The sequence below is a fragment of the Lactuca virosa genome, chromosome 2, assembly GCF_052849685.1.
Source record: "Lactuca virosa cultivar CGN04683 chromosome 2, Lactuca_virosa_CGN04683_v6, whole genome shotgun sequence".
In the NCBI taxonomy this organism is placed as follows: domain Eukaryota; kingdom Viridiplantae; phylum Streptophyta; class Magnoliopsida; order Asterales; family Asteraceae; genus Lactuca; species Lactuca virosa.
In genome coordinates, this window is record NC_136427.1 from 223166854 (window position 1) to 223179379 (window position 12526).

A 12526-nucleotide genomic window follows, 5' to 3' on the forward strand; every position below is an offset into this window, starting at 1 on the left:
GTTTGTTTCTAGACTATCCTCCAAACATGAAAGCATACAAGTTGTTTGATCTTGAGACAAAACAAATTTTCACTTCTAAAGATGTATTTCATGAAAACATCTTTCCATTTCAAAACAATGATACCTTGATTGATCATGATCCTTTTAATCACACTGTTTTACCAATTTCCATGCCTGATAATGAAATTTCCACAAATACCCCTGCATCTTTTTTGTCCCATAATCAAAATGCCACTATTACAAATGCTTATGATCATTCTTCATAACCATTGTAATTTTGCTAAAGGCACACATTCAAATCCACCTTATTCATTAGACAATTATTTGTCCTACCATTCTCTTTCTTCTTCCCATAGAGTTTTTTCCATGAACATTTCAACTAATTTTGAACCCAAAAACTATAAAGAAGCCTCTCAATACAAGGAATGGTGTGATGCTATGAATTCTGAATTAGAAGCTATGAAAGTAGATAATACTTGGACAATAATGCCCTTACCTCCAAAATAAGAATACAGTTGGATGCAGGTGGGTATACAAGATCAAATATGGAAGTGAAGGCATTATAGAAAGATACAAAGCTCAATTGTTTGCTAAAGGTTTTAAGCAAAAGGAATGAGTCAATGAGACATATTCTCATGTAGCTAAGCTTGTTACTGTCAAAATGCTTTTAGCATTTTAGCTACTCAATAATGGGATATGGTTCACCTCGATGTAGATAATGCATTTCTCAATGGAGAATTGCAGGAAGAAGTTTTTATGGACATTCCTCTTGGTATTCAAATTCAGGGGAAACACAATGGTTCGAAAATGGTGTGCAAGTTGAATAAATCTATTTATGGACTCAAACAAGCTTCAAGACAATCGTTTAACAAATTTTCTCAATTCATGTTACTTTTGGGATTCACTCAATCAAAATCTGATTATTCCTTGTTTCATAAAGGTACCAAAGAAAATTATGTGGCTTTATTTGTTTATGTTGATGATATAATCATCACTGGTCCAAACAAACAAGGAATCAGTTCTTGAAGCAACAATTGAGTAATCAATTTAAATTGAAAGATTTGGATCATTTGGGATATTTTGTGGGACACAAGGGTATTTTTGTCTCTCAACGAAATTATGCCTTACAACTCATTGAAGATGCATGTTTTTTAGCTGCTAAACCCGAAAACACTCCTATGGACCCTAAAATGCATCTTCAAAAGAATGTCGGTGCAACATATTCTAATCCTTCTCAATATCGAAGACTCATTGGCAGATTATTATATTTGAACATCACACGTCCACGCATATCTTTTGCAGTTCAATGTTTGTCTTATTTTATGTCCAATCTGTGTGTTTCTCATTTTGAAGCAGATTGTCATCTTATTAAGTACTTAAAAGGATCACCTAGACAAAGTTTATTTTTCTCAAAAGATTCTTCTCTACAAATAAAGGTTTTTGTGATTCTGATTAGGCCACGTGTAAAGAAACAAGAAAGTCTATTACTGGTTTTTGCATTTTCCTTTGAGATTCTCTCATTTCATGGAAAACCAAGAAGCAACGAACAAATTCTAGATCCTCAGCTTCAGCTGAATACAAGGCTATGGCGACTACCACTTTTGAACTTGTTTGGCTTCAACAATTATTGAAAGATTTTGGAATGAATGCCCTTGATTCTACATTGTGGTTTTGTGATAATGAAGCTGCAATTCAAATAGCAACTTACCCTACATTTCACAAACGCACAAAGCATATAGAAGTTGACTGTTATTTTGTGTGTGAGAAAGTTGAAACTAATTCAATCAAGTTACTTCCAATCCGTTCAGCTACGCAATCGGCTGATATGTTCACTAAACCATTACCAAGTTCAAAGCTTTTACCTTTTATTAGCAAGTCGGGTTGACGAACATCTATTCTCTAGCTCCAACTTGAGGGGGGAATATTAGAGGGTTAGAAATGTAAATAGTTTTATTAGAAAGGTTAAAGTGTAATTATTTATCAAGTTAGTTATGGTAGTTAGACGATCTCTTTTCTCATATATATGTACTCTGTTTCTTTCGAATGCAATTTGAGAAGTTTCATTTCTTCATTCTATTCTCCGATAATTGTAGCAAGGGTTGATTAGATAGATGTTCATATATAAGGAGAGATCGAACCTGATTGCTTCATATCAGAGCGGCATTTTATCAGTCACTTGGTGCGTGTTAACATTGTAAGTGACAAACATTCATCCCAAAGTTAGAGATTTTCTTTCACTTTTATGCTGAAATAAACAACTTCTAGGATCTAGACTAGATACCAATCTAGATTGAAATTATTCAATCAGATAAAAGCAACACTATCTTTAAATTGATCTTCAGATCACAAGTAATGTTAAATGTATCTCTAAGTTTTATTTTTAATTGATTGTCATCCAAGTGTTGACACTCATGATTTTGAAACTGGATTCAGGTTTATCTGGATTATTGGATCTTCTACCATGGTATTTAACTATATAAAAGGGGACAAAATCCGGAAATAGAGTTTTAGACATTTAGTACAGTAATCCCCAAAGAGAATAAAAATTAGTAAGAAGTTAAATAACTCCATGTGAAGAAAACTAATGCTCTACTAAAATTCAAACTAAACATTTATTTCCTTTCAAGAATGTAAGTAAACAAACAAGACTACTTCAATTATCAGTTTGTATTCTGTACCACGTTAGAAGATCCATGAAATTCCAAGTTTCCAGAAGATCCATCATCATTTTCTTAACCTTTTGTTGACTATATCTGGATTATAGATTTAAGCACTTGATTTCTGATCCAGATATTAATCTTCTCATCTTCCATTTTTCCAAGCTCAAAATAAGATACACATATTTTTGTACATGTAAGATGCATTTCCCATTTCTAACTCGAGTATGAACTTTCTTCATCAGAACTGACACAATGAGGAACATGATATCTGTTTAAAACTGGTAACGATGCAGTTGCAGGAATCCTGAATGATCTTGTTGACCCCACTGTAGTTCTCTCTTGCATTTGTTCAACCTCCTTACAAACATGATCCAATATTCCCAAAAAGTCCCTCACAATCATAAATATTCTAAAAGGTTGTGCCCCTTCTCTTGAAGTATCACCATGGAAATACTCAGTCACATCTTTCACAGACACCAACGCCTTTCTTTCATCAATCTTAATCTTCGCAATTTCAATTTCCGCTTCTTTTATAAACATTTTCATCGACTCAAAAAAGTTTCCTTTTTCTTTTTCTTCCATGTTTTTCTTCTCATGACCTGTTAATCGAATTTTATGAAGCCCGATTTCAAGCTTTACAAGATACCCACTTAAAACATCTGAATCCATTCCTGCTGCTTTCTTCACATTGCTTAATTCTCTACTCAACCCACCAACAATTTGCAACCCCTGTTTCCTGAAATGCCCTTCGGTTTCATTGCCTTCAGATCTTATGATTTCTTGAACTACAAAGTGAAGTAATGTCGTTTTTCCATCTGTACCCTTTACGTCTACTAGTTTTAAAAGTGTGTCAAGTTTAAAAGCTGTAGCTTCTCCACGATTTGTTCCAACATTCATGCGATTACCAGTTCGTAAAACAGCTTCAAGAAGTTTAAGGAAAAGACGACTGTTCTTCAGTTCCTCACTTGCTTCCTGGTAGAATTTTATATATAAATTATAAATTATTATATATATATTATATACAAATTTAAGAAATTAATACCTCTAGGGTTGAAAAGGAAGTTCTGAGGTATTTCACTTCGGTTTCAAAGTTTGCTCTGTAAAGCATGGCTTCCACTCTTTTAAATGCGAATGGTATATCAAGAATTGACTTCAAAAATCTCTCTGCAGATCCTAATTTTGCCATGTCACCTTTATAATCTCGAAGTTTTATCTCTTCTTCTTTCGTTGGCGCCATTTTTACGAGTGTTTCTAGAAGCTCAGCACCTAAACCTTCTGGATTTCCTGTTTTCACCCAAACATATATATGATAATACACTTGATGAAGATGTGAGAAGCCGAAAGTAAAACTACATTAGTGATATAGGGGTAGAATTGTAATTACGTACCATCTAGAAGTGCTTCGGATACTTCGTCTCTTGTCACATTCAATGCTCGTAATAATATGGCTATGTTTTGCGACTTTTTTGGATCCAACACCCGGTTTTCCTTTTCCACCGGAGGTAGAACTGATTTCCGATTCCGGGTGTCTTCTTTCTTTGTTGAACCACCGGAATTGCATCCGAAAAGGGATTCCATCATGTCCTCGTTTAGTCTAGACGATAAACGGAAAATCTTACGTTTGATAAAAAGGAGTATGAATAATGATATGGTTTTTGAAATTTGAGTGTATACTTACTGGAATGAGCTTGATTTAATCTGGTCCCATACGGTTGCTCTGTCGGAAGTTGCCCGGACTTTGTCCCAGTGTAACGGCTTCAGCTTTGGTTTTAACCCATCGGCGTCATCAGCTTCAACGTCATTGTTGTTTACTTCCTCCAATGGCTTCAATTTTACAATTCCAGGAATTACTTTCGGACTCGGAACCCGTGATTCCAGAAACATTGAGTTTGACTTCACTGGGGAAATTCTCATCTTTTTTGGTGGTGGTATTGCTGAAGGAGGAGGAGGAGGAGGAGGAGGCGGCGGCGGTGGTGGCGGCGGTGGAGGAGTAGCAGAAGGAAGCTTTCGTGATGAAGACGACGACGATGACGAGGTTATTTGTTTTGTATCTGGGGAAGAAGAAACTGAAATCCTCGATTTTGGTGAAGTTCGTTTGGAATGAGGGATTGGACTAGTGCTTCTTTGTTGGATCACCGATCGAGAATTATTATTTATGGAATGACGGTATTTTGATTTGGGAATCGAATTCCGTTCCTCCGTGCTCGCAATTGATCCATGAGGGGTGTAAAAATCGTGGGTTTCTTCTTCATCGTCAGAAGAAGAAGACATCGCCGGTGGAGAAATGGTGGTTGGCGGTGGCTGGGGTTTACTCAACGGCGGAAGTGGCTGAAGGTCAGGACTCGGCCTATACCGGTCAGATGTTTTAACGGAGCTGAGTTTATGATACGGTGAAACATTTGGCCGTCCGTTGGTTGTTTCAGTAACGGATCTCGTCGGCTCAACGGTTCCAATGTAGAGGAAACTCGACGGCGGCATGGGTACGTTATCGTCGGAATTACGTCGTCCGACGAGCTTTTGCGATTCAGTCGAGTGTTTCGACTTGTGTTTGTAGATGAAGAATGCTAATGCTGACAGCATTCCGAGAGTCACAATCCCAACTGAAATCGCAACTGCTATTTTCTTCGCCGGTTTTATTGCTGGCTGTGGGGCAATGGGGTGTGGTACCGAGTTGGTGTTACTGGTGTCGGCGCCCACCACCAACGGCGGCGTTGGTGGTGGCTGTGGCTGTGGCTGCACTTGGGTCTGATCTGGTTCAGGTGTCTGCCCATTTGGGTTTTCATTGAAGAAAGGCTGGTCGGGAGTGGGATTGGTGGTGGTGGTGGTTGTAGGCGGTGGTAATTCTGTGTCCGGTGGCGGAACTGAACTCGCCGGAAAAAGTGGCTGGTGGAGAATTCTCCTGGTGGGATGGGCGGAGAGTAAAGTTAAGAAAGATAAGATAAAAAGAAGTCTCATCATGTTGCTAATGCTGATTCCTTATTGGTTGTTTGTTTCACTCGGTTCATGTTATCTGGGTCTGTTTTCTTCTCTTGTGTCATCAAGATTACCAATTCGATGTGAGAGAGAGAGAGAGAGAGAGAGAGAGAGAGAGAGAGAATAATAAGCAATGGGATTTGTGAAGCTTCTGTAGTCTGCAAGATCTGGATGCTCTCTTTCTCTCACTCTATTGGGGGAAGATGGGGTTTTAGTGTTTGAGTGACGTCAGCAAGAATTGCACTTTTTATTTTTATATGCCTCAAATTTCGTATAAACAAAAGTGTCATATACCTATATATTGTCCAAGTTGTTCGCTTTTTATAAATCAAAAAATGACCAAAATTCTATGATTTTATCTTTGGTAATGTATACCAGTATAGGTAATGAGTTTACTTTGAGAATTCTAATCTTTTGAAAATAACAACGTTGGAAGTACAAACCAACTAATTAAGGTAAGCAGCACATATGAAAATAGACATGTCGATACAACCAAAAATCTAAGTACGGGCTTTATAATTGCAAACGCTCGTTTTAGCCATGTGTTATTATTAAATATCAATAGCTACATCAATGGTTGTTCTGTAGCCATGTATACTTTAAATATGGAGTTGACAAACAAAATATAAAGGAAAATCAATATTAATTGTTGCTCTAAAGAAAAGAATGTAAAAGGTGGTCAATATTAATAGCAAATAAACAAATTATAACCAAATAAAAAATATCTTAATATAACAATAAAAGTTTTAAAATGACAATTAGTTTTTCGGAATGCCATTTTGTTACCTTCCAAATAAAAAAAAATAGCAATGTCATCCGATCCGCATGTCAGGTCCTCTTGAAGGTTTTCCATATTGAGCACATTTTATCTCATTATCGTTTGTTTATGTAGTAAAATCTCCTGTACAATTTACCAATGATAGTTTTATATGTGTTAGTTGTTAATAAATACATACATAAAAGAATAATAAATATTTTATATTTTATTATGAATACATCAAATAAATTGCTAATTTTATTATTTTAATTAATGTAAAGTGTAAAGATGGATTAATTTAGTAAATTATTTTTCGGATTATTGGTTGATGAAAATATTTACAGGGCGAATGTTCATTAAAAGATGCTTATTTTCCATATATCTACAGATTAAAAAATAATAATAATAAAGATGTTGAAGAGTAACAATTTAATGATTGCTTTGAAGATTATAAATAGTTTATTTCATTTTCTAGCATTGATATTAGAAAGTAATGTTAGGAGAAAAGGTCTGTTATTAAATGAATTCAATAAATTGTTTTGGTGGGGGTGTAATTGAGAGCACACTTTTTTATCGTGCTTAATGCCAAGTAAAATGAGTAAATCGTTTATTAAATTTTTACTATTTTCTTAGTTTTTTTCATTTTAAATGAAAATTTATCACTTGTATTATTTTCATTTCTTTATTAAAATACAATTATTTATCTTATAAGATTTATGGGTGGTGGTTGATGCAAACCATATTGTACGGCCATATCAATTATATATTTAACATATGGTAGACATATGTACGTTCAGCTGCATGTCTCAATCAATCATAGCGACTTTTTTTTCACATTTAACTTTCACTATCGTGTATGAAACTATGAATGATTAAATATTTTATTTATTTTATTTGAGTTTTTAAGTAACAAATACGATATTTAAATATCAAACTAGTTTAATGAAATATAATAATAAATAAATTCATAATGGTGGTTTGTATGAAGTGTCACGTGGGATGCATTTGGCACCGACTAATTCTTTTGTGGCCACGTCGTTCTGAGCATCTTGCCTTTGCTTACCCCCCACTGTTTTGCTTTTCTCAATTCCTTGCCTTCTTGGAATATTATTATTATTATTATTATTATTATTATTATTATTATTATTATACCCCATTTCAATTTATATTTTTACTATATATAACATCCTAATATTTTCCTATTTATATTTGAATTTAGCTATTAAACTTTACAACTACTTATTACTTTTAATAGTCGTTTATATAATTTTATTAGTGTTTGTTTAAATAGTCTTTCTCGACATGTAGCAATCATGTAGTATGTTTTGTGGTTTGAATGTGATATACATGTACAAATTTCATATCGTCATTGTTCATTATAGTTACAATATATTTATAAATTCAACCCTATATAAATCTTACTACAAGACATTAAAAATATTCCAGTTTCACTCGCCCAAGTAAAGTAACATACTTTGCTTGAGCATATAATGAATGGTGCACCAACACCATATGTATCATATTTAATCTTAAATTATATATATATATATATATATATATATATATATATATATATATATATATATATATATATATATATATAAGGCCTGGAGAATATGTGGTTCTTATATACTTAATATTAGATATAGAACTATAAAAAATTATATAGTTTTAACAAAATATAATCTAATCTCTCTACCACTTTTCCTGCATCATCTGTTAGATCTTATGTTAGGCTTTGTATATATTGTTTATGAAGTTGTATAAGTTTAAATTTGCACCACAAACCGTGTAAAAGAATATTTCACCAACTACCTGTAGAACTTCATATTGAAATTTAATACAAAAATCAACAGTGAAAGTTTAAAAGTGTTTATTAAAAAACTCAATAAACCTGTTTTTATAACGTGTAAAAAAACCATGTAAGTATATAGAAGTATACATAAGGTAGGTGTTGGAGGAATTTATGAAGTATACTAGAGGTCTAATAAAGAAAACACATTCCAAATATATAAATGTTGGGGATGAATCACGAAATCAAAAATAATATGAGTTCAAAAACAATAGGAACAAGCTAATAATAAAAGAAATTGTGTCTTATAATCAAAATGAAGTCAATTTTGATGGTTATATATATATATATATATATATATATATATATATATATATATATATATATATATATATAATAAATAAATAAATAAATGAACCATAGTTAGCAAAAAAAAAGGACAGATATAGCCACTACTATGACTTCTAATTAAAAAACTAAAAGCAATTTTTTTTTTCAATCCTTCATTCCTTCTATTCAAAATTGTAATTCCTCAATGTGGAATTACAATTCCTCAATGCGAAATAGCAATTCATCAACACAAAACAACCTCGCAATGCCAAATACCAATTAATCGATGAAGATCAGTTCCTAAAAGCCAAATAGCAATTCTCCGATGCGAAATATCAATTCCTCATTATGAAAAAAAACAATTTCGCAAAGGATACTTTATACTTGAATTGTTAAAAGGATACTTCATACTTTGAATTGTTAAGTTGAAAGAGATAACAAAAGAATAATGTAAAAAATAAGAAAATGTCTAAAAAACAATCTTTTGCAAGAAATTAGATATTTTTTTACCCTTTCTTCTTACTTATCTTCCTACCTATTGAAATGGTGAAAAATATTATTTTTTGATAAAATTAATTATATTTTAAAACATTTGTTATTATTTTACATGGTAGGAAGAAAACTAAAAGGATATTTAATTTCCCATCTTTTAGACATGAGAAAAACTTCAATGCATTTAATAGTGAGTCATTGCAAGGGTCGTTTCAAACATATTTTAGGTCTAGAACGAAAGAGAAAAAAAATGTCCTTAAAATACATAAATTTCATCAACTGTTATTATATTAACTTAATAATTGAAAAAAAAAAATACTTATGCTAGCTTTTAAATATAACATTTTTTACTATAAAAACTCATACATTTACAGAAAAATACTTCTTCTAGCTTTTTGAGATGCAAAATCACTAACAATATCTTCAAAATCAATCATGTCTAACATTATATTAATAAATTCTGTAAAAAATTTGGGCCCCTTAAAAAGATGGGCTCTGAACGGTCGCCTATATCGCCACCCTCTGGACGTGCCTGATTGCAAAATAGATACTATTCGGAGGAACAAGGAAAATTTTAGATGATTGTGTGGTAACTAGATTTGTTTTTTTCTACCAAAGACATAAAATAAAAATTTTAGAATCAGTTTATGAAAATATTAAAAGAACAGATAATTCATACCTAATTCATTGAAGAATATATTGCTTTCTTTTTTAAAATACTAACAGTTTGTAATATTTCAAGTATACTATAGGATATGAAATAAACATGTCTTATTAGGAAAATTGTGCATGTTAATGGGCCCTAAAAGAGAATATTTTTGTTGCAAGAAATCATTGAATCATCGGATTCCCTTTGAAACCCTCCAAGAAGGCAATGGACAATGGTACGTGCATTGGTGCACATCATAAAAGAACGTCCACAATGTAAATGATAAGACGACAAAAAGTTTATTCCTGTTTTTAAGTTATATTATTGTTGAACTAGTTTGAGAATGATACTTGTAATTAGTAACATGAGCATGTTTTCTACTATAGCATAAGATTAGATACCTGCATTTGAACCCGTTTGGTATTTGGTAATATATATATATATATATATATATATATATATATATATATATATATATATATATAATGTGGATTGACATCTATTGTGCGAGCGTGTGTGGACGGTACTATTCTATGACAATTACTAAGAGAATAAGTTGTTTGATAATGTAAATATGTTCAACCTCATACAACTATAGTTATTGTTATGCATTCTCACTAATTTTTATTCATTTTTGTTTTCATAAATCGTTTTTTACTCATTTTTATTTTTACAGAATATGGTTATCAATAACACATTTTGACAACATTTTAACAGAATGAGAATCATAAAAAAAGATGATTTAATTACTAATGATAATGACAATAGTTATGCGAGGTTAAACGTATTCACATTATCAAACAATATATTTTCTTAGTCATTATCACATAATAACATTGTCCACACGTCCGTACAATAGATGTTCATCCATATTTGAACCTAACATATATATATATATATATATATATATATATATATATATATATATATATATATATATATATATATATACACTGAGAACTCCTAATTCTTTATTATTTCAAAACCAAAACCACCAATATTAATGAAATGCAGCGTCTAAGCATGCATATATATATATATATATATATATATATATATATATATATATATATATACATATACACATGCATGCATACACACACACACACATATATAGAGAGAGAGAAGATCTAGTGGTGTTCGATGATGGTGGTTTGACGGTGAGAACAGATCCAAATCTTGAGATGAAAAGCAACAAACATCTTTTGGTGATCTAAGACTTGAAGAACACGAAACAAGATCTCGCTGCAAATCGTTCAATCTCATTGGAGCTCACAGATATGGACGACGGTGGTAGCGTAAATCGTAGATCTGGACTGGAGGTCAGAAATCTGGATGGTGATGGTGGCGTAAATCATAGATCTGGATCGAACCGCTTCATATTTGAGCGCCTCGCCATCAGTAAATCTTCGACAGTCGGTTATGCTCAATGGAGGAGGATGAAGACAGTAAGAAATAGAGTCAAAGAAGGTAACATTGTCGGGGTTGATATGTTGCTAGAATTAAGCTGATATCTAAGTTATAACATACAAATTAAAGCAAGACAAGAAGAAGATGATAAAAATAAAGGAGCTCTAACACTGGTGGTGTCAGTGTTGGCTTGGATTCCAGAGAGAAGCTAGTAGGACATACATCAACGGTAGCGGCAACAATAGTTGGTGTTAGGGTTTGTATTTATGGGAGACATTGAGAGGGTTTGAAAGTATCAGATGATCTAAATGAAAAATGTTTTATATCTGATTATGTTTTAATGTTAAATGTCTCAAAACGATCATTATGTCCTTATTGATATGAAAACCAAAAAAAAATTAAACTTAGAATTGCCAAATATTGTGACATCCCCAACTTTCAGAACCGAAAAAAAATTCTTTACGCTTTCAAAAATCAGAATATCTTTATTTGCAGAAAATCCCAATATATTACAACATTTTGAGTACAAATGAATGTCTCAAAATAATAAAACTTTAAGGATGTCATAATCAATACACAACATATGTTACAACGTAAAGAACTAATAGTCATGAACACTATTGCGGTACTTCTCTTTAATCACTCCGCATCCTATTCAAGTCTTCACCAGTCTAAACACAACTACATGTGATGCATATAAAATGAGTGGGTCAGGTTGGGAAACTTGGTGAGATACATATGGTTATCAATCCCATAATGTTTTAATTAAATCATATATCTTAAACCTACAAAAACCAATTGTTATCATCATATCTATAAGATAATCTACCCCATCCCGTCGATCCTCCCATATTGATCCTATACAACGACCTTACGAGATCTATCCAGATGGATCATTGAAGAACGACGAATTGGTTATACTACTTTGGGGATTATTTGGCAGTAGATGGCGATCAATAAAGATAACAAATGAGGGGAAATGGAGTACTTGAATGAACATATAATCCTCATCATTGGATTAGTATAATTCATTAACACCACAAGACAATTAAGTCAAGGGTGGTCATCTATACTCTGCTCGATGACTGAGACATGCCTAGCAATGGTCTGACCCTAAGGTATTATTAAACAGAGTTCTACCCTTGAGCGCACCCTATCTGGCAGTCTTCGAAGCTCACTTGATCACTTTGTAAATAGAAACGATGACTTAGACATGCCTAGTAGTGGTCTGAACCTAAGGTATTATTGAACAGAGTTCTACCCTCAGATGCACCAACAATCGAAAAGAAAAGAATAGGGAATACTAATATAGTACTCATGTATGGTCCCGTACCCGGACGTGTAATAGTGACGAAGAAGGACTTTATACATAGTAGTACTTCTGGCACATAATAGTACCCCGAAACAAGTAGCACTTGAGAAACAAAGTTCTACTCTTTGTTTCAAGCTCACGCACATTCCAT

General features: G+C 32.7%; 1 protein-coding gene across 1 annotated transcript; it reads right to left on the reverse strand.

The window, feature by feature from the left end:
- Positions 1 to 2415: 2415 nt before the first annotated feature.
- Positions 2416 to 5834, reverse strand: LOC145160282 (formin-like protein 6). The gene is made up of 4 exons (XM_079079409.1): positions 4339 to 5834; positions 4049 to 4254; positions 3703 to 3944; positions 2416 to 3632 (listed from the first exon to the last, which is right to left on the reverse strand). The coding sequence occupies exons 1-4, from the start codon at positions 5616 to 5618 to the stop codon at positions 2874 to 2876; spliced, it is 2487 nt and encodes an 828-aa protein (XP_078935535.1). The 5' UTR covers positions 5619 to 5834; the 3' UTR covers positions 2416 to 2873.
- Positions 5835 to 12526: the final 6692 nt, after the last annotated feature.

Bases quoted from the DNA above. Each gene is read 5' to 3' on its own strand.
- LOC145160282 (XM_079079409.1), bottom strand. From the start codon at position 5,618: ATGATGAGACTTCTTTTTATCTTATCTTTCTTAACTTTACTCTCCGCC. The intron at 4,255-4,338 runs GTAAGTATACAC...TTTATCGTCTAG, and splicing joins ATTAAATCAAGCTCATTCCA to ACTAAACGAGGACATGATGG. The intron at 3,633-3,702 runs GTATTAATTTCT...AAATTCTACCAG, and splicing joins CTTCCTTTTCAACCCTAGAG to GAAGCAAGTGAGGAACTGAA.